The sequence below is a fragment of the Balaenoptera physalus genome (genome assembly GCF_965194825.1).
Source record: "Balaenoptera physalus genome assembly, chromosome: 11".
NCBI classification, from domain to species: Eukaryota; Metazoa; Chordata; class Mammalia; order Artiodactyla; family Balaenopteridae; genus Balaenoptera; species Balaenoptera physalus.
Window position 1 is genome coordinate 21,330,227 of NC_138896.1, and position 26,542 is coordinate 21,356,768.

The following is a 26,542-nucleotide window of genomic DNA, read 5'->3' on the forward strand; positions in this document are numbered from 1 at the left end:
GCAGTTTCTAGATTTTAAGCCCCTACAGTTTACTCACCACAGTTTCACAATTTACCTCACGGCAACATTTTCACAAAGTCCTTATTGTATTAGTTTTCTATTGCTGCCATAATAAATTACCATACATTTTGTGACCTAAAACAAAATAAATTTGTTATCTCACAGTTTTGTAGGTCAGAAGCCCAACATGGGTCTCAGTGGGCTAAAATCAAGGTGTCTGCAGGCTGCATTCCTTTCTGGAGGCTCTCGGGAAGAATCTGTTTCCTTGCTCATTTGGATTGTTGGCAGAATTTAGTTTCTTGCAGTTGTAGGACTGAGTCTGTCATTTCCTGCTGGCTGTCAGCTGAGGGCTACTGCCAGTTTCTGGAGGCTGCCACGTTCCTCAGCTCGTGGTCCTCTTCCTCCAGCTTCAAAGCAGTAATGGCAGATTGAATCCCTCTCGGTCTTTGAATCCACCCTGGTTCTTCTTCCACTGAATCTCTTTGACTCTCCTGCCTTTTTCCACTTTTAAGAATTTATGTAATTAGATATGTCCAACCAGATAATCCAGGATAATCTTCCTATGAATCCAGGATAATCTCTCTACGTTAAGATCCATAACCTTAATAAGGTCTCTTTTGCCATGTAATGTGTCATAAACACAGGTTGTAAAGATTCTGGTGTGAACTCTTCAGGCTAGCACACGTAGTCACAGCCTCACTCACTCTGGAGGAGGCCTCCGTCCTGTATACACTAAGGGCCTCCATGATTGGAGATTCCCGTGAATCTCAATGAGTGACTCGGTTTGGAAATTTTTATCTGTAGCCCTTCGTTCACTTACTAAACCCAGGTATACATGTCAGAGTGTCCTTTTGCAGAAAAGATAATTCTCACTGTTGATGATGTCTGGTGAACTTTCTACCAAATCCATCTCTTACTTTGGGTTCCCCAAAAGCTGACTCTGAGTCAAGGACTCGGAGTCACGTTGTCTACTTGAGAACTGATCCCAGGAAACTCAAGTTCGAAAATAAATAAAAAGAGAAAAGCTAACTGAGAGAAAAATTACATAAAGGGTACATTAATCAGTTGGTTATCATGTGGGCAACTGGGCTCCATCCCACCCAAGACTAAGAAACATGTGAAACTGTGAGATATGCTTATGCTTACATCATCACACCCCCAACCCCAAACACTACACACACACACACACACACACACACACACACACACACACACACACACTTCTACACACGGCAGGCCTCTCCTGGTGATTAGCAGCAACGCCAAAATCCTCGGGGAATCTCAAGGCTTTTCAATAAAAAAATGGAAAGTATCTCGCTTCTGAAGAAAGAAAACGGAAAGTTTTTTAAAGGCTCCGTGCAGCTGTGCGTTTTTAAGTCCTAAGCTGTTTCTGTGTATTCTACCCAGTAACTGGTGAGAAAGCAGGTTCAGGGATGCCATTGGCTGGCTGACCCACGGCCTGCTCTAAATCATTCATTGGAGATCTTGTGACTTTGTGGTCCCCGAGTGGACCGGGTCCCAGGGACCGCAGCCCCCAGGCCGTGACTAACAGGAGGCGAAGTTCCTTCTCCGCTTTCGGGAAGGTTTGGTCTGGTTGTGCCTGTGCCCATGGGCGGGTTTAGGGGGAAGACGGACAACCGGAAAATCATCATTTGAGCGTCAGAGGAGAAAAGAAAACGCGGAAGTTAATTCTAGAAGGTAAGAAACGGAGGGGACGCGCTACCGCTCGGGGTGGGGCGGGGAGTGGGGGGCAGTAGGCGGGAGGAACAGGCGGGGTCCCGGGTAGGGGATGCTTCCGGGGGCGGGGGTGAGGGGAGGGAGGCTCTCCACCCCTGGCTTGACTTGGGGCCGAGCCAGATTCGCGGCGAGGAGGAAGGGAAGGGAGGGAGGATGGGTTTAGAAGAATATCAAGTGACATCTGAAGAAACTCAACTCTGGCCGGAGAAGTGAGCCGAGGAGGGCGGAAAACTGTTTTCCCGATCGTTGCATTGTTGGCTTATTCCATGGAATGTTTAATGAAGCCATCTATCGGGAAATACCTGAACCGGGAAAGGAAGGGGGCTGCCCAAGACAGCAGTTGGGGCGCTGATGATAACCAACACGGGTTACAGGAAACTTTGACCTAGATCAGAACTGTAGTGCCGAGTCTCCCTGGCTGATTCTCCACGTCTCTCTAGGCTTCCCGTCCCTGCCTCTCGTGGGTGCTTATGGAGCCAGTTGCTTCTCTGCATTTCTCCCTGCCAGGCTCCCTTCTCTTCTTCCACCTCCTCAGCTTGTTTGCAGCGGTCTCAGGTAGGGGTGCATGCCACTAACTCCTATCAACTTCTCAGAAAGGAAAATCAGCACTTCAGTCTGCAAAGAGGAAGGGTAAAGAAGGGCTGCAGTTGTGTTCGCTCACCTTTTCGTTCTGCATACGGTCTTCGAACGGCTCCCAGCGCGCTCCATTAGCAATCCAGTGAGAGCCACAAAGGCGAGCTGCATATATAACTTAAAATTCTTAGTAGCTACGTTTAAAAAAGTAAAAAGAAACAGATAAAACAACTTTTCATAATCTATTTTACTCCACATAACCAAAATATTATTATTTAAACTTTTAATTAATGTAAAATATTAACAGTGAGATATTTAACATTTTTTTTCTAAATTTTCAAAATTGTGTGTATTGTACATTTACAGCACACTCCAGTTGGGACTAGCTAATGGCTATCATATTGGACAGCTCAAGTTTATAGTATACTCCAGGCACTGTGCTGGTTTGGGAAATAGAAAAAGATCTCTGTAAGCTCAGGGTCCATGGGGGGGTATCAGGGTATGCTTCTCAATGTGTTGTTCAAGAAGCATTAGCATCCTCAATAGACACCCCTCCTACCCCTTCTAGGTGTCTGTTACTATCGACCAGCCACATCTCTTGGCCCCCAGAATCCTGAGCCCAGGAAGCCCCTTAGAAAGAACATGTCTGTGCCCTGGCATATCCACTTCTTTTCCCACCTTAGAGAGTTGATGGCTGGTGCCCTTGTCTGACTCTACCGCTTTGTTGAACAGTCCAATTTACTGTCCTGGGACCAGCTGATCCAATCCTGGCCATGGTGGGAGAAGACACCAAATTACACTGCCACCTGTCACCTGAGAAAAACGCTGAGGGCATGGAGGTGCGGTGGTTCCGGACGCAGTTCTCCCCTGCAGTGTTCGTGTACAAGGGCCAGCGAGAGAGAACAGAGGAGCAGATGGAGGAGTACCGGGGAAGAACAACCTTTGTGAGCGAAGCCATCAGCAAAGGGAGCGTGGGGCTGATCATACACAACGTCACAGCCCGCGAAAACGGCATCTACCGCTGTTATTTCCAGGAAGGCAGATCCTACGACGAGGCCATCATGCACCTGATGGTGGCAGGTACGTCCTTTCGTTTTGTTCCGTCGCTTTTTCACAGACTGACTCTTAGGGAAAGTTTTTCTCCTCACCTCAGACCCCCTGCAGGCGAGCAGATTTTTGCCTAGAATCCCCTTTAAACAGGGAGGGTGGCTTTTCCCTGCTCAAGGACCCAGTGAGTGGGTTTGCTCTGCTAAACAGTGGGCATCGACTCTTGAGACGTACACACGGAACTCAGCTGTCACCTTGAGTAGGGACAAATGCTTAATCCCTACAAATTATTCTTATGCCTACTTGTGAGAGATCTCTAAGCATCTTCCTCAGTAACATGTTTTAGAATTAGACATCTTTATTGTGAAGTATTATACTCATACAGAAAAACTCATAGAACATTAATGTACAGATTACTGAATTATTATGAACTATAACCCATGTAACCACTACTCATGTCAAGAACTAGAACACTGCCTTCTACTGACCGTGTTAGTTTGCTAGGGCTGCCATAACAAAAGAACCACAGACTGGGTGGCTTAAACAACAGAAATATATTTTCTCCAGTTCTGGAGGCTGGAAGTCCAAGATCAAGCTGTCAGCAGGTTTGGTTTCTTCTGAGGCCTCTCTCCTAGGCCTGCAGACGGCCACCTTCTCACTGGGTCCTCACATGGTCTTTTCTCTGTGTCTTCATGTGGCCTTTCCTCTGTGGGTCCATGTTCCTGGTGTCTTTCTCTGTGTGTCCTAATCTCCTCTTCTTATAAGGACACCAGTCAGATTGGATTAGGGCCCACCCTAAAAGCCTCTAACTTAATTACCTCTTTAAAGGCCCTCTCTCCAAATACACGCACATTCTAAGGGACTGGAGGTTAGGGCTTCAACATATGAATTTTGCGGGGGCACAGTTCAGTCCACAACATGCCGCTTCTCAAAATTCCCAACTTAGACAGGTTCCTAGGAAGAGACAGGCTGTATAATGAGAAATATACATCCTTAATAAGTAACTACACATTTGTTCTCCAAAGTGTTTGTACCAATATACACTCTCGCCAATCATATATGATGCTCCGTACCTTTTTCATTAAGTCCAAAGAGAAGTTTTTCACATGTGATTTCAATCTATTTTTTTCTTTTTCGTAAGTTATTTTCCATGACTGTGAGGATCAAACACCATCCTTGACCCTTTTTACCCTCCTTCCCTACTTTTTTCCTTAGCACCTATCACCTTCTTACGTATATGCATTTTACTTATTTATCCAGATTATTATGGCTCTTCCACTAGAATGTAGATTTCATAAGGGATTGTTTTCTATTTTGCTCCTGCTGTATCCACATCTTTAGAACAGAACCTGGAGCATAACAGGTGCTCAACAAATATTATTGAAGGATTAAATGAATCTGCTCCATAAAGCTGTAAGTGGTCATCACATTGTGCCTGAGCTATCTCTATTCTAAGCCTGAGATCTGCTTTTTTTTAACCTTTCTCCATGAGCCTCTTACCAGTCCATGCTTTTAATCATCTTTGAAGTATGCATTAGTCAGGATTGTCAAGGTTATGCTCTGGTCACAAGCAGCCCTCAAATCTTAATACATTAAATCAACAAAGGTCTATTTCTAACACATGAAGTATATCCTTCATGAGTCTGGTGGGGCTCTACTTCATACAGATCTGCCTGGAGCTTTGTGGTTCACCTGAGCAGAGGGAAAGAGAGCCCGGCAAATTACTCACTGGTTTGTAAAGCTTCTGCCTGGGGGGTGCTACATGTTATTTATACTCACATTTCATTGACCAAAGCAAGTCACGTGGTTATGCCTAACTATACAGGAGAGGGAAGTACAAGCCTAACCATGGGCCCAGGTGAACTGAAAATTTTTTTTTTCTAAAATTAGTTTTTCTAATTTTTTTTTCTAAAATTATTTTTTCTAAAATTTTTTTTTCTATAATTTTTTTTTCTAATTTTTTTTTCTAAATATTTTTAACTAAAAGGTTACCTTTTAGTAGCTGTTGCTCTTTGGATCCTGGATCAACAGCACTAAAAAGTACTCTTTCAGGTTTTTGTTACTAGACATTCTTTTAAAGCGTTATAGTCCACATCACAGTCAAAACCAATCAGGACCAGAAATTATTCACAGCTATGTCTCCAGCATCTAGCAAATTGCTTGGCACCTAGCAGGTACTTAATAAGTAGTTAGAAAATGAAGGACTGAAAAAGATGAATTGCTGATATCAAAATCAGAGTGGAAAAATCTACCTTTGGGCACCCCTCATTGCGGACATTCATAAACTCATTCCACAAATACTTAACAAGCGTCTCTTATGTTCAAGTCACTGTTTTAGAAACTGAGGATAAATCAGTGAACAAAATACATGAAGATCCCTACCCTCGTGGAACTGACATTCTGGAGGGTGCACAGAGCAATACATGAAATAATTAAAGTGGATTTTATATCAGATGGCAATGAGTACTATAGAAAAAAATAAAGCAGGGAAGAGATGGAAAGTTCTAGGAGGCATGGAGGTAAGGTAATTAGAAATAGAATGGTCAGGAAAAGCTTCACGGAGAAGATGGCAATTGAACAAAACCAGAATGAAGTGAGGAAGTGAGCCATGCACGTCTAGGGCTGCTGAGGGCATCCAGTGTGAAATCCCATCTAGCACAACACAGGGCATGTGGGCTCCTGATAGGGGACCATATAGTTTATCACTCAAACTGTACACTTTTGAGAGTGAGAGGAGGCACTGTCAATAATTGCACAGGGACAAGTGGAATCAACAAGGACTGCCCAGGAAACTACAGCATATATGGACATCTCATTTCTTGATAAATATTAAGTTTGCCTTCTTTCCCTTTCCTCAAATACTAGTTGTCATGAGAGTGACTGACATATAAATTATATACTAAGCCTACTGGTCCCACAGAGAAAGTGAGTGAGAATTTGGCCAGGCTTCAGGATAGAAATGGCATTTAAATGGGGATTTCTACAAGTTTATTGGCTTCAAGGAATGACCTCACTTCCGGTGTCAGAGTATTATACTTTAAAAGAAATGTTTGAAGAATGGAAATGCCTTTAAGACACACATAAATCAATGGCATTTCAGTCCACCAGACCAATGGAGGTTTGTGGACAGTGCGACCTTCCCAGTGGGCCTCCAACATAACTGGCAGGAGATCCCATCTTCGTTACTCAGAAGGGCAGTTTTGTATCTGATTAATATAGAATATCATGGAAGAAGGGTTTCTCCACCCTTGTGTCCTGATTCTGTTCACAGCAGCACTACAGAGCTGACCACCATGTGTTTGTATGTGGCAGGAATTTTCCATTCTTCCCCTGTAAACGTGACCCTGACCTGCCCCACTCTGAAGTGAGTTGGTGTACAATTGTTTGCTTGTTTGTTTGTTTACTGTTTTCCGGTTTGGTTAATTGGCTGGCTGGTTTTGTCCTTAAGTCTATTGTCTCCTGCTTCCCCTTATCGAACCCCCCCTGGAACATTTTGTAGGATTTCTTTCCATCTTGCCAAGTTCTTTTGAATCTTATCCCACTTCAAAGTTTCTGTGTGAGCCTTTCAATATGCAACTAGTTGTTTTTTTATTTTCCATCTTGAAAAGATCAAATTGAGCAAGAAGCAGTAAGACTTAAGTGACTGCTTTAATTTTGTCTTTGGTATAATTTGTTGGATAGGCTTAACAAAGGAACTCCTTAAAAGAAGTTTGGATGATTGCTGGATACCTGGCTAAAGGGGCAGAAGTCTCCCAGGACCATGCATTTGCAGCTCTCTCATACCCAGTATTCTCTTTTATTGAGGATTCTCTGAAAGATAGAATAAGTTAGGAAGAGTCTGGATTCTTAAGACTTTTGACGATGATCTGCTGACATTAAGGAGGTGATGTTTTTATCTTAAGGATCCCAGGAGCATCCAGATCTAATAGGAGAATGTTGTCAAGGGACTGTAAGAAAATTGCCTAATTGACTGAGCCCAATTGACTGGAAGGTAAACATCTCTGAATTGGGGTAAGAGTTGGCTTTGCACACTGGCTCTGTCAATTTTCCTAAAAACCAACAGCTGCTTATGATTATCAGATAGCTGTGGCGATGTGAAGTCCTAAACCAGGAGAAGAGGGTCAGTGCCTTGAAGTCAAAAAGTTTCTTAAGATTCTGCCAGCCTAGCAGGTTTCTGTCCTTATTGTATTGACCTAGAACTTCAGGAAGCCAGAGCTACTGAGAAGTCCTCTCAGGGCAGAAAGTGAAAGCCTGCTTCTTTCTGGTCAGTGTGGACACACCCACCCGGAAGTGAGAAAATTAAAATCTCTAGCTGAATGAATCAATCAACCAACATTTATTAGGAGGCAGATAAATGCTTGCTCCTGTGATGGGGTCCGTAGGTGGAGCACAAAGAAAAGTACAATGTAATCCTTTCCCCACTTAGAGATCTCACAATTTTTTTGACATCTTGGTCTCCTAGTGTTCTCCAACATCAAGGTTTTCTTCCTTCCTTTCCTCCTTACTGTCTCCTTCCTTCCTTCCTCCATCCCTCCTTCCTTTCCTTCCTTCCTTTCTCCCTTCATAGAAGGGAGTGCATGGAATGTGCGTAATCAGTTTCTCCGGACACCAGCCTCTTGCTCTCTCCCCGCATCCCTTGGCTCTCATCACTAAGAGCTGATCTGCTAAGACACTTCGGCTAAGACACCATTACCTCTTTAGCTGGTCTCTCTCCCCAGGCCTGGGTTCTAAGCCCGTTATTGAAATGAAGGGCCACGAGGATGGAGGCATCCGGCTGGAATGCACATCTATAGGGTGGTATCCAGAGCCCCGTGCCATGTGGAGGGACCCTTATGGTGAGATCATGCCCCCCCTGGAGGAGGCTTACACTACGAACGCAGATGGCCTCTTCATGGTCACCATGGCTGTGATCATCAGGGACCAGTCTGTGAGGAACGTGTCCTGCTCTGTCAACAACACCCTGCTCAACCAGGAGAAGCAAACTGTGATTTTCATTCCAGGTTAGTTCCCTGCTCTCTGGAGGCTCATCTCATGGAGGCGGGATCCTCAGCAGACAGACTGGAGCCCAGCATGGGGATGGGGAGTAGGGGCGTGGAGTGGAAGGGTCCTGGGCCCTGAAGAGCTAGAGGCTACAGCTGAGCTGAGGCCTCTCCCCTTGTCACAAGAGGAAAATCAAATCGTCTCAAAACACAGGAGTAGGAAGCCTCTTCTCTGAGGGTAAATCTGATAGTTTTGTTTTCCTCTGTTATGGTCCTTATCCTGCAGCAATTTTCAAACATTTAGAACAATCGTAAATCAATGGACAGTGGTATGGGCAGGCAGTATCTGCTGAAGCCCTCCCTTCCTGCCCAAGAGATTTCCCAAGGGACAGAGCTGGAGAAATTCTCTGTCTGTAGACATTCATAAATTCATTAAATACTGAACAAGCATCTCATATGTTCAAGACACTGTTCTAGAAACCGAAGGTGAATCAGTGAACAAAATACATGAAGATACCTGCCCTCATGGGGCTCACATTCTAGAACAGCAGAAGGCAATAAATGAAATCATGAATTAAAACAAGGAGTGAAATAATTAATTAAACTGTGGATTATATCAGTTGGTGATAAGTACCCTAGAAAAAAATTAGTGAGTGGGGGATAGGGAGTATCAGGGGCATAAGGCAGTTATAATTGTAAATAGGGCGATCGGGGAAAGCTTCACGGAAAAGATGGCAGTTGAGGAAGTGAGGAGTGAGCCATGCAGATGTTTGAGGACTGAGCAAGCCAGGTAGCAGGGACAGCATGTGCAAAGGGCTGAGGCAGGAGCATATCTGGCAGTTTCAAAGACCCCCCCCCCCCAAGACACAGGTGTGACTGGAATGGATTGAGGGCAGGGAGAGTTGGAGGAGATGAATTCAGAGAGACAATGGATCCGGATCATATGAGGCAGTGTAGGCCACAAATGGACTTTGGCTGTTAGTCTGAGTGAGATAGGAAACATTGCAGGGTTTTGAGCAGAGAAATAACATGATCTCACTTAGGCCACTGTGCCGAGGACAGACCGCAGAGGATATGGACAGAAGCAGGGAGAAGGCATGGCAATATTCTAGGCAAGAAGGGATGGTGGCTTATACCATGTGGTGGCCGTATGGCTGGTTAGCTTTTAGTCACCCTGGTCTTACCCATGGTGACTTCAGATGTTACTGCTTTTTTGGCTGCTGGGGCCCCAACCCTGGCAATCACTGTGGAGCGAGCCAGTGCAGAGCCAAAGTCTCCTTCCCTAGCTGGGGTTCCTGAGACAGAAGCTGACAGAGCAGTGAGCTGGTGGGGGCCAGGGGGTGCAGGAGAGGCGCTCTTCAGATCTGCACCCAGAAGGGCTCTAATCCCAGGGCTCCTTTTTCTCACTAAATGGGACTTTTGGGCTCCCTTTTCAGAATCCTTTATTCCCAGCACATCTCCCTGGATGGTGGCCCTGACTGTCATCCTGCCTTCTCTGCTCCTCCTCATCGCTGGGGGCATCTGTCTCATCAAGAAACTCCAAATGGAAAAAAAGATTCTGTCCATGCAAATAGAGGTTGAAAATGAAGAGAAAGAAATTGCACGTAAGGAACTGGGGAAAGAACGTGTGGAAAAAGAGAAAGAACGTCAAATAAAAGGTAAAAGAGTAGGAAGACAGTTCACTGTCATACAAAAGGACACAGCTCGGGCAGCTAAGAGCCTGGGAAAGAGAGAGAGGACATGAATAAAGGCAGTGGCAAGGGCTTAGAACTCCTCATGTCCTAGTAATGAATCCCTCAGACCTCACTTTCTTCCATTCTGCAAATGTTGCATCCATTCACCTGGCTACGTACAGCCCTATATTGTTGGACAAGAGCAAACCCAAATAAGTACTGATAATACCCAGCCACCTGATCATATATTATTTCTGGTATCTTGACAATTCCCAAGGCAGCGGGGGAGGGGGACAGTGGTATTCAAATAGAAGACCAGCCATCATCATTTAAGACAAACTCAAATTCTCTTAGTTCTTCTCTTGAGGACATTCATTTGTTTCTGTTTCTTTTTCAGAGCAACTTCATGAAGAACTGCGTAAGTTGAGCATTTCCTGAACTACTCCCTGCATGATTTGCATTCTGCCCTGCATTATCTCCTGAAGCTCACCTCTCTGCCTGTCCCATTGCAGGATGGAGAAGAAGCCTCTTACATGCGGGTGAGCGCCTCTGACATTCCCTCAGATCCCGAGCTTTCTCCCCACCAGGCAGCCAACAGGACACATTAGAGGAGATGAACAAGGAGACCCAAGGCTGGCTAGGGGGAGCAGGAGCCTGGGGTCGGTTCACTAGCAGTATCCCACCCAATGCTGGAGCCTACCTCTGCTGTCAGGGAAGCCCCGCAGCTCTTAACCAACTCTATAGCTTACTTCCCACCATCCTTTCTTTTTTAGAATAATTTCATCCATGATTACCAAAGGTCTACCATACATAATAGACGTCCCGAAAGGTTACCTTTTAGTAGCTGTTGCTCTTTGGATCCTGGATTAATTTGAAAGAAGACAATACTGGCTTAGCTATTTATAACCTGGGAGATGGTATAGACTGCACAGTGGAAGAGCCACGTGTGGGAAAAGCAATAAGCTTCCCAGGCCTGGCTGAGGGGTGTACAAATAGGGACCAGAAATGCCTTCCTGCTCCAAGAGAATGCTGATAACTCTGTGTATAGCCTGCCAACGGAGAGGACCTGGGCAGGTGGGAGAACACGGGGTCCAATTGCCTGGTCCTAGTGAGCACTTTGAGTTTTATGATTTGTCACTTTCTGCTCACAAGCATCAAAGAATGCAGGCTTTACTAGATCCCACGGCACTTGGACCTTTCCTCTTTCGAATTTCAAAATTATCACCATCAGACATAACAACTTGGAGAAAGAAGAAAATCATTTTAACAATGATTTTGTGTTAGATGTAGACTGACTAAGTAATAGTAACTGCAGATGGGAGAGGGCTGCAGAACGTCGGGGGTCTGAGGCATTTCTTATATCCAGAGAGGTCATAGCTGTAGATGTCACACCAATGTTATTAAAGCAAAACTACCTTTTGCCATACTCACCTCTCAGGCAAGTATGGCAGGTAGACTTTGGGGGACATTATCCTTCTTTTTTACCCTTTGAAGGGTGCGCTTATTAGTCATTTAAATCAGTTGTCACCTGGTTAAACTGGTAGAACACAGAGGACCAGTGTAGGGACACTTTATCGCCCTTATCTGTGTAGGGAAAAATTGGCCTTAATGGCTTAATTGGGGGAGGGGGAGGGGATAGGTCCTCTTTGCTGGTTTAAGCCATGTGGGAAACTTTTTAACTAAAGAGAGTCCCAGAGATCATATATTTTGAATAGAAAAGAGGGCAGATCTGAGAACATTGAGAGAAAGCAGGAGCCATTAATTTCAGCTCATTTGCTGAACTTTCTATATTTCTTAGAGCCCCAGTTCTCCTCGACCTGAGGCAGCGCTCCTGCCACTTAAGAGATAGAAGTGCAGCCTCAGGAATTTTCTCTGTGAGCTGCATGGGATCTGGGATCGAGGGGCCTTCACGGAAAAGGCGGTTACATGGGGGAATCTCCCACCAGCTTTCTGGGATCTCTCTGGGGACCAGGAATCTCACAATCTCCTGAGATCCCAGGCCTAAACCTGAGACTTCCTCTGCAGCTGATGTGGTCCTGGACCCGGACACCGCTCATCCCGAGCTCTTCCTGTCAGAGGACCGGAGAGGTGTGAGACGGGGTCCCTCCAGGCAGAGCATGCCTGACAACCCGGAGAGATTTGACTGTCAGCCTTGTGTCCTGGGCCTAGAGAACTACTCCTCAGGGAGACATTACTGGGAGGTGGAGGTCGAAAACGTCATGGTTTGGGCTGTGGGCGTTTGTAGAGACAGTGTTGAGAGGAAAGGGGAGGCCCTACTGGTTCCTCAGAATGGCTTCTGGACCCTGGAGATGTTTGAGAACCAGTACCGCGCCCTGTCCTCCCCGGAGAAGATTCTCCCCCTGAAAGAGCGCCTTCGCCGGGTGGGCATCTTCCTGGACTACGAAGCTGGAGATGTGTCCTTCTATAACATGAGGGACAGGTCGCACATCTACACGTGTCCCCGTTCGCCCTTCTCTGGGCCCCTGAGGCCCTTCTTCAGGCTGGGGTCTGATGACAGCCCCCTCTTTATCTGTCCAGCGTTTACAGGGGCCCAGGGGGTCACGGTGCCTGAGGGCGGCCTGGTCCTTCACAGGGCAGAGACCCACCACAGCCTCCAGGACCAATTCCCCGGTCTCAGAGCCAAGTAGAGAACCCAGGCCACCTCTACTGCCACAGCACAGCACCCCCTGGAGGAAAACCACCCTCCTTCCTTCTGGTCACAGAAGAGAATCTCCTCCAGAGGTCCCCTGGACACCTCCTCAAGCCCCAGCCCCATCTCTCCCTCATTAGGCTGTTGCTTTAGTAACTCATTTGCACGTAACGATGGGGCAGGGGCCAGTCTCAGGAACACGAGTGCTGCCACATGGCTCCCAACCAAGAAGTGTGAGAAAGTGACAGGCAGAAAACCGGTTGCTTTAACATCAGAGTGACACATTCAGCCTGAGACTGGAGTTGACACCAGATACTGTGGATTTGGGGTGAGGACGCACTAGGATGTAAGAAGGGAACGGGAACCACAGGTGGAAGTCAGAGATAGAGGAAGTGAGACCTGAGAGGTGGGCCGAGGCTATGGATGTGGTTAAGCCCCACCATTACAGCTAAGGGGTCCCAGGAGCTGATGGGCCATTTCCAACCCACCCCCAAGATTTCCAGGGCATACAGTAAAGCTCCCCAGGCCTAGATCCGGATGAGGAAGGATGAAGGACGAGGATACTTCTGGACATGGCCTGGCTCAGGTGTCCCTACAATAAAAGGTGTCAGTACTTAGTTATTGAGAGTGGCCTAAGGTTTAAGGTCCCAGCTGAGCAGGTAAGCATCGGACCAAGTGGATCTCAAGGTTCAGGTTCAGTGGGGAGAGCAGTGCTTTCCAGCTTTTTGGCCTCAGGATGCCTTTAGACACTTAAAAATGACTTAGGACTCTAGAGAGCTTTTGCTCATTTGGGTTATATATCTATCAATATTTGTGGCATTAGAGATTGGAACTGAGAAATGTTTAAAATGTATTTATTTATTAATTTATATTAAAAATAGCAACAAGCCAATTATAGGTTAATATAAAAAAACATTTCATGAAAAATAACTGTCTGTTGTTCCCAATGCAAAATAAAGTTTATTGAGAAGTGTGGTATTCTTTAACGTTTTTGCAAATCTAATGTCTGGCTTCTTGAAGGTGGCTAGATCCTCACATCTGCCTCTGTATTCAGTACTGGGATATCACAGGTCATGTAGGCTCTAAAGAATGTAACTGTACACTAGTGAGAGAGTGAGAGCAAAAATGAAAAATAATATCTTAGTATCATTATTATGGAATAATATTAATCTTGTAGACTCCTTGCAAGTATTACAGGGACCACCCAGAAATCTGCAAAACATCTTTTGAGAACCAGGATAGAGGATCCTGGAATTGAGTCAGTCATCTAAAATGATGACATAAATGGCAGTATTTTGGACTTTACATAATTCAGCCATCCAATTGTAAAACTTGGCTGAAAACTTTAAAAGGTATTTCAGAAGTTCAAAATTGTTTTACTGCAGTTTCAAATGGAGACATTCTGGAAAAAATCAGGAACATTGAAATAGGTGATTTGTTGAGATGGAAGACTGGCTTATTAATGTGTATGTGTGTGTGTTGTTTTTATTTTTGGTATTGTTGCTATAATAATATTTGAACAGTTTTAACTAAAAGCACCAGACTGCGAGTCAGGAAACAAGTACTACTAATAACTGCCTATATTAATCTTAGGCAAGTTACAGCTTTTCGGTGTTTTGATATTCTGTAAAATAAGGCTTTGAGTGGGTTTGCATATCTTTTATTATAGGTTACAAAACACTTTCACTTATGCAGTATCCTTGCTTTCTCATAGCAAATATATTGATCCCCATTTCACAGTGAAATAGTGAGGTCTAGTAAGTTAAAGCGATTTTTTTTTTTTTGTTCAAGGAAAATAGAGTTTTCATTCATACTTTTTTTTTTTTGATAAATCATGCCTCATCTTTCAGGTGCCTTATAAACATAAATTTCAAATGTTTTAAGTATTTATTGAAACTAAGCATGAACCCAATGCTCTGCTAGTCACTGTATAAAATATGTAAATAGTATAAAACTCGGCTCCTATCCTTTACTGTCTTCTTTCATATCTTTACTTATTCATTCACTCTCAACAAATTTATCACCTTTAATGTGTCGACCATGTACAGTCTGTTGTGCCACGAAGGAAATAAACAGGGTGATATTATGGAGAGGAATGGGTGGGGGCTGAGGGCGACCACTTTAGATGGCAAAGTTAAGGAGGGCTTCCTGGAAGAAGTGATGGTTTTTCTGAGACTTGAGGACTAAGAAAGATTCCCGACCATCAGGAATCTTGTGCATTACGAGCCCCAAAGCAGAAATAAGCTAACTAGTTAAAGGAACATAAACCCCTACAGTCAGAGCAAAGATTGAGAATGGGACAGGCAGGAAACAAGTAGAAAGCAGACTATCTGGGGCCTCGTAGCAAAGTGCTGAGGATCAGAGTCTTACTGAAAACCAAAGCTCAAATGAACAGAAGATGTCTGGAGTCATCCGAGAGTTATTTTTATTTCCTTTTCCCAGAAGGATTACCTTTTTTTTTTTTTTGGCTGCTCTGCGCATCTTGCTGGATCCCCGACCAGGGACTGAACCCAGGCTCCGCCCTGGCAGTGAAAGTACGGAGGCCTAACTGCCCATCCTCCAGGCAATTCCTGGGTTACTCATTCTTAGCAGTATGAGTAATTTAATTTTCCAGAATTTCCTTTTTCCTGGGTTTGGGGGCTGGGAGCGAGGTGGAGTAGAGTATGGAGAAAAGGGGAACGCCCCCCAGGGACTCTTCCCCTTCTTCGGGTGTCACGGCTCAGGCCTGGCGTAGTGATCCCAGCGCCCTCAGTGGCTGAGATCCACGGTATCTGTGATCCCACCAGCCCTCTTGGCTCTGTAACTTAGATCAACCCCAAGAGGAGGGGGGAAAAAAAGAATTCTGAATCAAGACCTTCCAGTGGAAGTTTTTCAGATTTTGGCATGCTGGATTAAAGAGAGACTTTAATCTTTTACCTCGGATGGGCTGAGAGTTATCGTCAGTGGTTATTGCTGGGCAATGGTTAATCTTGTTACCCTTTGATCCCCGTGTGGGAGAAAGTAGGCTGGGCCAAGGAGGGAGATGGGGTGGGGATATTGGAAGTTAGGCCTTCTTGGCATATCCTACCATAATTAGAAGTTTTCCCAACTTCTGGGAAAGTGAAACTTACATATCCCTGGACTCATGAAGAGCTTTGGTTAATCATATAACCATTTACCCAGGTCTGACAGGAAGCAGCCAGGCACATTGCTGCCAGGCTGGTTCACAGGATCATTTCATTTTCTCCCCAGCCTCCCCCATGCTTGACCCCAAACCAACCCTTTTGTACCACAAAGCACAAGGCACATGTATAATTATCCCAGACCTTTCAATTACAGTTACTGATCAAACTTAGAGGACTTTGGTATCAGAGACAGAAGTAATCTGACACAGATAAGGTACATGTACCATGATCAGTAAATAAGCTAACATTTATATCCAAGCAGTTTCTGGTGAGTATGAATCAACACACCTGCAGCTTATTCTTACATCCATCCAACAATCGCTGGCTGTTGGCCATGAGCCAAGCACTGTCTAGGCGCTGAGGAAAATAGTAGTGACTAGGGCAGGTGACATGCGTGGGGTATTGCCAACCCAGGAAGTACACCCAAGCTTCGATGGCCATACTTTCTATTGAGGCTTCATTATGTAGGCTTGATTGATTGAATCATTGACCACATAGTGATTGAACTCCATCTCCAGCCCCTCTCTCTTCCTGAGTCGAGCTGACAGCACATAGCCCAAAGCCCCAACCCCCTAATCACATGATTGGACTTTCTGGCTTGGTGATTCCCCATGAGTCATCTCGTTAGAGTAAACTATCAGGTATAATCCAGAGAGCTCACCAGGGATAACACAACACTCTTAACACTCGGGAAATTCCAAGGGTTTAGGTTATTTCCCAGGAGCCTGAACAAAGGCCAGACCTCTTACTACACAGTTTGAGAAAGAACATCAAGGGCAAAGGACTAGGGTGCAATTGGATTTGGGGTACTACCTGAACAAAAAGGTGAGAGCAGTCAAAAGATGGTAGGAAAAAGAGTGGGCAGACCAGAGAAACAGGGAGAGCCAGATCAGTGTAGACTCTTGGGGCAGCGAAAGAAGTTTGTGTTTTCTTCTAAATACAATGGGAAGCCACTGTATGATTTTAAACAAGGAAGAAACATAATGATTTCCGGTAATTCCCTGGCGGTCCAGTGGTTAGGACTCCGCGGTTTCACTGCTGACGGAGCGGGTTCAATTCCTGGTCGCGCCGCAGCCAAAAACAAGAAGACAAAACCAAAAAAAAAAACACCTAATGATTTCCTTCTAAAAGAGAGTCGGATGAGATAGAACAACAGAAGCAGAGGATAGAGACAGAAAGATTTGAAGATGCTATGCTACTAGACTTGAACTTGGAGAAATGGGTAGCCTCTAGAAGCTGGTGTTGGGCACGCTACTCCAAAAAGTCTGAGAAAACTGCAGGAGGAAGGCTTCCCACTCTCGCCTTTTTTCCCTGAAAGCAGGAAATAAATCTCGCATATGAAAAGTACCCTCCCTGTACCAGGAGAATGGGAGATATCCTTATCACCAGAGAGAAGGCTATATAAAGAAACCTTGCTACTTCTTCACCATTTACTACCCCTAGCCCAAGCCCTTCGCCAATGTCAATTTTTCACAAATGTATTGTTTCTTTGCCTAAAATGTATTAAAGTTTCCTGCTCTGGTCATTTCTTCAGGTATTCATCCTCTTGTGAGGGTTCTCATGTACATGTAAAAATTCAATAAAATGTGGATGCTTTTCTCCTGTTAATCTGTCCTTATCAGCTTAATTTTCACACCCAGCCAAAGACCCTCAGAGGGTTGTTTTTTATTTTTTATTAAAAAAAATTTTTGTTGAAGTATAGTTGCTGTACAATATTATATAAATTACAGATGTACAATATAGTGATTTGCAATTTTTAAAGGTTATACTCCATTTATAGTTATTATAAAATATTGGCTATATCCCCCATGTTGTACAATATATCCTTGTAGTTCATTTTATACCTAATGGCATACCCCAACCTCTACATTGCTCCTCCCCCCTAGAAGGTTGTTCTTTAACATGATAGCACTCCACTTCTAGGAACCAGTTTCTACATTGGGTACTTATTACTGAGCAACAAATCACCTCACAACTTACTGGCTTAAAATAACACTCATTTGTTATTGTTCCTATGTCTGGGTGTCAGATGAGTGTGGCTAATCTACTCCTCAGCTCAGCTGGGCTTTTCTGCTTCAAGCTGCAGTGGCTAAACTGCTCTATGAGTTGGCTGGGGCAACAATTCCACTTGTCTCCTGTCCTCCTAAGACTAGAGGGCTGATCAGAGCAGTTTCTTCTTATGACAAACAGTTCTTTATGGTGTTCACGAGTGAGTAGAAACATGCAAGTCCTCTTAAGAGGTCTTGGAACAGACACATTGTCACTTTCACCCACATGCCATTGGCCAAAGCAAATCATGTGGGCAAAGGCAAAGGCAAAGTCAAGGGCTGACTTGCCCGGGATGAGGCCATACCAAAGATGAGGATTCAGGGAGGAGTGAAGGATTGAGGTCAGTCATTCAATCTTTCACACCATTGTTCAAGATGCAACCAAATTTCTATTTCTATGTCCTCCTCAAAGCCTTCTCTTAGTATTTCCATCCACAGGACTCCTCCCAACTGTAGACATGTGCTGGGATGCCATACCCTCTGAGATGACTTCCACTCAAAAGTCATCCTAGTTTAGAAATTTAGAAATATGATTCTAGATTTTTCAAAGTTGGAAGGGACTCTAAAGGTTATAAAGCCCCAAATACCTTTAGATCTGAAGGAAAAGGCAGCCTCTGACTGAGGAAGAAAGAAACAAGCCTGGCAGTGGCTCCAGCGTTCTCCACTTGAACATTTCACAGACACTAACATCAGGCAAGACCATTCTGTGATTGTGACGGAGTGAGACAAAAACAAATCCACTCTGCAGTCATGTCAGAGCACAGACCAAAAAACAAGAACACCGTGCAAGCTACAAAAATGACCATACACCTCCCTCTCTCGGCTGACTGCAGTAATTGCTGCTTCTTTACCACTTAAATCTTTTTTTTTTTGACGGTGCCCTGCGGCTTGTGGGATCTTATTTCCCCGACCAGGGATTGAACCCGGCCCCCTGCAGTGGAAGCATGGAGTCCTAACCATTGGACCACCAGGAAATTCCAGCCCACTCTGTTCCTCCACTTCCTAATAAAAATTGGAATATTCAATCATACATCAGTCCGCTGCTTTCTTACAGCAGTCATCAAGAGCAAACCCTTCATTCTTTGAACCTCCCCCAAATCACCCAACACAAACCTAAATCCTGTAACAAGTTCTCTCACACCCTCTCACTGAGACATACACCCCCAAGCCCCCATGGTGTGTTGAATCCACGCTGCTGTAACAAGAAGCAACAAATCCAATTTCGTTCAACTGCAGTCGGGCTTTGGCTGGTGGCCTTCAACATGGTCACAGGCAAGCAGAACCCCACTATCAGCCTCCCGTGCTCACTCCCATCCACCCCAAATTTGGCCCCAGACTTTCAGGTCTCCAGATACAACAAAATCTCTCATTATCTAAAGCCAAGAGGAACTTCCTGCAGATTTCTCAGAACAAAAATTGAAACAAAAAGCATTCTTTGTTCAGGACTTATTGATAATTTTTCAATAATCAAGTATTCACAGAAGGGAACAGTCACTCCATTGTGTGTTTCATGCTCACATTCCATCCTCCTTCCCCCATCTTTAACTCAAATCTTAACTGGTTTTGTTCTGTTTATTTTCCAAAGAAACTCATAAAAGAGCTTAGAGAATTCTGGTGTTCCCTCCATTGTTCCATAAATGAGGCTTTGTATCTCTTATAAAACCTCTCTGTTACTACGGAATAGAAAAAAGTACAATTGTGTGCAGGTCAATGGCTCTTCATTTCTCTGGGACTCAGAGCTCATATCTCTCAGGGATTCAAAGCCTCAGGGCACACAAAATGAAAAATACTGACAGCATTTCACTGACGAGGGTGGAGAGAACAGAGATGGTGGTAAATTGCCTCAACATTCTCCTTAGGAGACATACAGGTCCCTTGGAATATGACCATAAGATTAGCTAACCCAAGAAACTTGAAGTTCAGGCACACTAATCGGTAGTTGATAATCAGGAAAGAAGTTGGTGTGGGGCTGGAGCAGGGAAGGCTGGGAGCGGAGACCAGGGGGCAGGCGGAAAAATGTCTCCTGGGGATACCTGACAATTCCTACCACGGTGTCTCATTTCTTTGGAGAAAAAGAGATGCCCTCTGAATCTCTCACATTCACTGATTCTCAGTCTCCCCTCTCTCTGTCTCTCTGTCTCTCTCTCTCTCTCTCCTTGGTGGTCACCTGCATACCCTTCCTATTGGTGTTCACCTAGAAAATCCTCAGCCAATGAGGGGCTGGATTATGGATAAATCCTTCTGCTTTCTCCTCCCTCGTTGACAACTCTGAATTGGGTAGTTTCCAGTTCCACACAATCTCTCAGAGAGTCCCTAGCAAGACTGAGTCCCAGGGACCCATAACAGTAATCCAGGTGTTATCACACTCTTTATTGGCTCTCCCCTGTCTCATTTCTTCCCTTCCCCACCATGTTTTCTAGGATCACCTCCCAAGTAAATTACTTGCATCCATATCTGTGTCTGGGGGTCTGTTTTGGGGAGAACTCAAACTAAGACAAGGTCTGATCAGGGAACATGGAGTGACATCTGTGATAAGAGGAAAACAAGGTGAAGTCAGACCAATAATGAATTCATGGCCTGCTTATAAAACACTATGAACTCTGTGTTTTCATGTTTTCTATAGCCTGTCCTCCAGAGGGTGAATAGAGCCCTGCTTTGGAGGAATTTGTCCCACCAGGTAACAGGAAGAGAGGGTGCAATGGGGTGGATTCTGGGAAGAACTCAGAGTGGTCCATACAACTGTTCCCCTTCCCTAAATCTTCTAATTTTTCCCTTGCACAATCCAACCTCACTTTATTGACTCCCATACGTTCCTTTCCTAACCCTCTTCTTTGTTCTAGGAAGTCTCCATTTCAAAAGCATTTCCCGGGATGTGACTCAGAGATGTCACCACTCAACCAGACCTCAGCCTCTTGCTCCCTGGGAACACATTTAACCTCACTCCATCCCCACGAACCCCACTTCTACACAGAAATCCATCGCATCTTCTTCAGACCTCTTCAATTTCTTTCTAACCCCCATTCACATATGCAAACTCTGTTGGGCTACAATGCACATAATTTATTTTCTTCCAGTTTTATTGAGACATAATTCATGTACAGCACTATATATGTTTAAGGTGTACAGCACAATGATTTCACTTATGTATATCGTAAAATGATTACCACGATAAGTTTAGTGAACACCCACCATCATATATAGACACAAAATCAAAGAAAAAGAAAAATTTTTTTCCTTGTGTTGAGAACTCAGGATTTATTCTCTTAACAACTTTCATATATATTATACAACAGTGTTAATTATATTTATCATGTTGTACATTACATCCCTAGTACTTATTTAGCTTATAACTGGAAGTTTGTACATTTTGACCACCTTCATCCAATTCCCCCTCTCCCCACCCTCCACTTCTGATAACCACACATCTGATCTCTTTTTCTATGAGTTTGTTTGTTTGTTTGTTTTGAAGTATAATTGACCTACAGCACTATGTTAGTCCATGCTGCACAACACAGTGATTCAATATCTCTACACATTACAGAGCGATCACTACAAGATGCGCATAAATTTAATACAGGCTTGGTAAATAGGGGGATTATGTCAGTATTATAATGTCAACATATCATGAGGTCACATCTAGTTATTACCAGTATGCCAGTAGTGTGTGCTCTGAGAAAGAGCAGCTGACCTCAAAGGTCACTACAAGCCACAGAATACGGTGCTGTGCATGATGTGCCCATTCGCACCCAGCCCTTTGTCTTAGCTCGGTTTAGCCACGTGCAAAAGAAATAAGCCCAAGACTCTGAGCCAGAACCATCCCCCAGGGTCATCTCCGCAATTCATGTAGAGCCAGCAGCTGCCTCTTCAGCTGCGGCTTCTGAATAAGAAAAGGAAAAAGCTCCTGTGGACCGGCAGCAGCCAGCAGGGAGAATCCTGGTAGCAGTCCAGACCTAAATCAGAATGTATTTTTAATAAGACCCTCCAGTGAAGCATATGCTCACTTAAGTTAGAGAAGTGCTGCTCTGGGAGGGATGGGGATGGGGCTAGGGAGGGATTGTGATAGCGCTAATAAATTACCTGAGACGTCTGACTATGGAAACTGTACTTAGAGACTGTTAAGGGCTGGGAAAAATCTGTGATGGGAACACAGAAAACTAAACAAAGGAAATAAGGTGAATCATTTAACTCTGTCCCTCCCCCATCCCCCTCAAACACAAAAAGTTGTACAGGAAAATAAATGTAATCATATGTGATCCTCAGCTCCATAAATATATAGCCACAAAACCATGGTATTGGAAACGCTGAACAAAAATGATATATTTCTATTGGTGATATAAAAGAATGGTATTAGTCAGAGTTCTCCAGAGAGACAGGACCAATAGGATATACAGTATACAGATATATAGAAGGAGATTTATTATGAGGGATAGGCTCACGTGATTATAGAGGCAAAGAAATCCCACAATCTGCCCTCTGGAACCTGGAGGCCCAGGAAAACTGGTGGTGTAGTTCCAGTCCAAACTCGAAGAACTGTGAACCAGGGGAGCCAATGATGTAAGTTCAGGTCAGAGTCCAAATGCCAGAGAACAAGAAGTGTTAATGTCTGAGGGAAGGAGCTGGAAGTCCCAGCTCAAGCACAGAGCAAATTCGCCCTTCCTGCATCTTTTTATTCTATTCAGGCCCTCAAAGGATTGGATGATTCCCACCTGCATTGGTGAGGACAATCTCTTCACTTACTGATTCAAATGCTTCTCTCTTCTGGAAACAGCCTCACAAACACAACCAGAAATGACCTTTTACCAGTTACCTGGGTAGTCCTTAGCCCAGTCAAGTTGACACATAAACTCAACCATCACAAGAACGAAATCATCACTGATCATAATAGAGCATCAAAAAGTAATATCTAAAAATGGATTCATCAAGAAATAGCAACATAAATGTTACTCCTGAGACATATCTAGATAAATACCAGACAAAACTGCAAAGCATTTGAAGAGGCTATTTCTAGGGAATGAGGAAGGATAGGGTGGAAGTGGGACTAGTGCTTTTCTTAAAAGCTCTTTATACTTTTTTTTTTTTAATGCTTTGTATGAATTACTTTGACAGAATAAAAACTACTTCTTAAAAAAAAGGAGTAAGTGGTTGCCTCAGTCAAATGCTGTTGGATGTCAAGTAAGACGAGGAAGAGAATAATCATTGGATCTGACTAATTTATAATATTAGGAAATTTGAATCGTGTGTGGTGAAAAGGGGAGTGTAGGGGGAGAAGCCCTGACATCTTGTCATTGCATTTGCTCTTATCCGGAGCACATCACACTCCTCAGCCCAAATAGTTTCATGTCTAAGAGGAAACAGTTTATGTTTCTAGGGCCCCAGAATAACAGGAACTTGCTCATAGCAGCCCCACATCACAAAGGCACCTAAAAAACAATGGGAGCCATGAAAACTGGGGGCATCTAGAATCTCTGTTCCCTGATTGAGCCTGGACAATTCAGAGATCCTGCCACTGATTGTCCAAAACTGCTAGTTTCTGTCGAAATGACTCAGATATTATCCAGTCAGAACCTTGGCTGCCACATAATACCTTGAATACCATTTGCTCTCTATTTCCCCAACCCCTTTCTTTCAGTCTAGCTCTCTTGCGTGCAAGTAAAAGCTCTTCCCCATGCCCCAAATTTTCCTATAAGATATTTTGACAATGTAGAGCAAGGGATAGTAGTCTAATCAGAATGGGTTGAGGAGAGGAAACACATTATCGGTGATATTTTTGAAAGTTAAGCACAAATGGGAGCTGAGAATGAGGCAGGCACGTTTCAAACTAGGAAAGCCAAGGACTGGTGGGTGTGATTTAAGCTGCAAATTCTACTTCGGGTCTATATGCTGATAAGAGGTCAGAGACCTCAAAGAGCTCAGTTTAGGAGGGGAAGAAAGACCTGGAAACAAAAGACAAAAATAAACACATCTGCATCACACAGTAGGATTCAGGTCAGATTTGTGCCAGCAAAGAGGGACCAGGAAGTTGTCCATGTCACAGGATAAACCTGGCCCATCTCCCTGGAGAGTTGATTTCACTTGGAGGGGGCAATGTCTAGCCAGAGTCATATTTTTTTTAAATTTCATGTGTAATGCAGCAAATTGTTTAATTTACTTTAAACATTATAGATAAGACCAAAGACTTCAAAGGTGTTTCTCATATGAGTTGGACAGTACTCAGAGGCTCTGGGGAGAAGAGGCTGAGAGGAAGGAAAGAGGGAGGCCACTGGATCTTACAGCATTTTCTTGACCAGATTAAGGTGCCAGAACTGGGAGTTGGGGTCCACTAAGTAGACATGTAGGGATTTTTAAGCAAAAAGTGACAAGATCAGATTTGTATTTGAGAAAATTCATTCTCCTAGCACTCAGGTGGGTCCACTGGAGGAACTGTTTTTTGTTGGTCTTGATCATCGTCCCAATTAAAAGGCAAAGAACAAACGGGTGGTGAAGGGTTTTTGCCACACATATAATACAGGGTTGATGTCTTTAATTTCTAAAAAGTTCATACGTTTTGATTAAAAAAAAAAAAAAAAAAGAGCTCCAGAATCTATCTAGAAAAAAAAAAGGCAATTAGCTTGAAAAATTCACTTCTCGAATATATTAAAATATATAAACATGAAAAATGACCAACCTCATTATATAAATGCATTGTGAAGTAATAATTTGGTCAACGTCATCCATTCCATTAGTGATGATGAGGAATAATAGCCCTCAATGCTGGCAGGAATTAGGTGAGAAGGACATTTCAGTTGATGGTGTGATAGGCTTGACATTTCAGGAAGAAACTTTGACAATATGTTCATACCATTTGACCTGATGACAATATTTCTGGGAATTCATCAGAAAGTTTATCAGGAAACTATCAAAGATGTGGACAAAGACTTGTGTATAAAGCATACTATTTATAATAGGCAAAAAACTCAAGATGTCCCACAATCTTGGGAATTATAGAACCTTCAATATGATATTGTGTAGCTATTAACAATGTTTCAAATTATATTTACAAAAGTATCAACAATTCTGCCAGAGGCTGTCATTATTTGCTGACATTATGAGTGATTTCTACTTTCAAAAATATACATATTTTTTTAATTTTCCATAATGATAAGGGGTTTAACCCAAAACAAGAAATTGCAGGGCTCATGAATTGCTTTTAGGGAAGCAGCTTTGGCAGAGAGACAACTTTGGGGCCCTGAAAACTGAATCACACAAATGTATTCCTAGCCTATCTTTAATTTTCAACTCACATAAATAATAATAGAATAACAACTTTCTCTCTTCTAAGTCCCTATTATATGCTAAGCATTTAACATGCTTAATCTCATTTAATCCTTGCAACACCACTCCAAAGAAGGTATTATTAACAATACTCCCATTTTAGAGATAAAAGAACTGAGGCTTCCAGAGGTGAATTAATGGCCCAAGGCCTTACATTTTCTTTTAGTGTTTTCTTGAATCCTTTTTCTTTTTTGCCCTGTCCCCTTCTGTTTAGCCCAGGTCATCAATGCATATCCTGATTTCTCAGCTGAAGACCACAAATCCACAGACCCTTCTCCACTCTGGAAAACTTTATTTTTTCCCCAAAGTAAATACATCAGGGACCTGGGGGCAGGCTTTCCTGAGAGCACTTCCCCCTTCCTTCTCCTTTAACTTTTGCCCCTGGGGCCACAACCAGCTTTCTCATTTGGTAGCAGAAGCTTGTTGGTGCCTTTTCCTCCAACATCAGAGGTCAGTATCTGGGATTACTCTCACCCCCTGAGAGAGCCAGCAGCCAGGAGGCATTTTCTCTCCCCCTGGCTCCTTCCTCCCTAGTCCTAGGTGCTCTACTTACTCTTCAAGCCCTTTAGCTCTCTTCAGCTCCCCTTTCTCGTTCCATCTGCTCCCAATCTTTCTTCCTTTCTCCTCCAACTTATTCCCCTGGTCTCCATCTCTACCTCCATCACAGTATCTTTACTATCATTGCTAAAAGCAAATGCCAAATTATTGTATTTGAAAGAAGAGGTTTTTTAGGGCAGTGGTTCCAAGGTTTGTCTATTTATATGAAACCCATTAATGGGTACTATGCCTCACAATTCCCTTCTCCTAAGTCTCTCTTGGGGGTTTAGGGCCCATTTTGTTGTTTTATACAGACAAGATTGACCAGACTTAGGGTGGTTGGTGAGAGCGTGCTGAGGGTCGCCTGGACTGAAAGTCTGCCCTGTGGGGGGAGGTGAGGAGGAAGCTTCAGGTGCAAATGACTCTTTCCAAGTTGGAAAGAAGTGCTGGGAGGACGCGGGAGAACAGTGTCTCAACAACCCATAGCTATCTCCTATCCGTTCATCTCTCTCCTAGGCTGAAGCTCCTGACAAACTCGAGTCCGCCAGCATCTTGCTGCCCACAAAGGTTGGAGATGGCAGTCTTTCCAAACTCCTGTCTCCCCGGGTGTCTGCTCGTCTTCATTCTCCTCCAGGTGCCCGAGCTGGATTCTGGTAGGTCTCCCCTGTCTTTCTCTCTCTCTCCCTCTCTCTCTCTCTCTCTCTCTCTCTCTCTCTCTCTGTCTCTCTGGCCTACAAGGTTGAAATTTCTCAGTAATTGTAAACAATCCATTCGGCAGGATCCTGGTCTGTATCAGTCCTCAACTCCCACCTCCATATTCTGT

General features: G+C 43.9%; 2 protein-coding genes and 1 long non-coding RNA gene across 7 annotated transcripts in view; 2 read left to right on the top strand and 1 right to left on the bottom strand.

The window, feature by feature from the left end:
• LOC309638611 overlaps positions 1 to 26,542 on the bottom strand; it is a 51,860-nt gene that overhangs the window by 5,077 nt on the left and 20,241 nt on the right. The window contains exon 2 of the long non-coding RNA XR_014251217.1: positions 2,399 to 2,504. This is a non-coding gene — a long non-coding RNA (uncharacterized lncRNA). The remainder of the gene's footprint in view (positions 1 to 2,398; positions 2,505 to 26,542) is intronic.
• On the top strand, positions 124 to 13,645 carry LOC309638608 (butyrophilin subfamily 2 member A2-like). 5 transcript variants are annotated; one of them, XM_082414762.1, is made up of 8 exons: positions 124 to 1,698; positions 2,178 to 2,292; positions 3,043 to 3,390; positions 8,076 to 8,357; positions 9,773 to 9,994; positions 10,407 to 10,427; positions 10,522 to 10,548; positions 12,035 to 13,645. In XM_082414762.1, exons 2-8 carry the CDS (start codon positions 2,208 to 2,210, stop codon positions 12,655 to 12,657), a joined length of 1,608 nt encoding a protein of 535 aa, XP_082270888.1. In that variant the 5' UTR covers positions 124 to 1,698; positions 2,178 to 2,207; the 3' UTR covers positions 12,658 to 13,645. The 5 variants fall into 5 exon arrangements, with proteins under 5 accessions (XP_082270888.1, XP_082270890.1, XP_082270892.1 ...); XM_082414764.1 differs by lacking the exon at positions 2,178 to 2,292; XM_082414766.1 differs by lacking the exons at positions 124 to 1,698; positions 12,035 to 13,645 and adding an exon at positions 11,808 to 12,028 and having other exon boundaries at positions 1,792 to 2,292.
• The window catches only part of BTN1A1 (butyrophilin subfamily 1 member A1), a 32,751-nt gene continuing 9,496 nt past the window's right edge, over positions 3,288 to 26,542 (top strand). The window contains exons 1-2 of the mRNA XM_082414767.1: positions 3,288 to 3,390; positions 26,236 to 26,372. Coding sequence (XP_082270893.1) covers positions 26,294 to 26,372 — 79 coding nt within the window. The 5' untranslated portion in view covers positions 3,288 to 3,390; positions 26,236 to 26,293. The remainder of the gene's footprint in view (positions 3,391 to 26,235; positions 26,373 to 26,542) is intronic.

Excerpts from the sequence above, each read along its gene's own strand:
- LOC309638608 (XM_082414762.1), top strand. The coding sequence starts at position 2,208 with ATGGAGCCAGTTGCTTCTCTGCATTTCTCCCTGCCAGGCTCCCTTCTC. Across the intron at positions 2,293-3,042 it reads CTTGTTTGCAGCGGTCTCAG|TCCAATTTACTGTCCTGGGA; the intron begins GTAGGGGTGCAT and ends TTTGTTGAACAG. Across the intron at positions 10,549-12,034 it reads AAGAAGCCTCTTACATGCGG|CTGATGTGGTCCTGGACCCG; the intron begins GTGAGCGCCTCT and ends CTTCCTCTGCAG.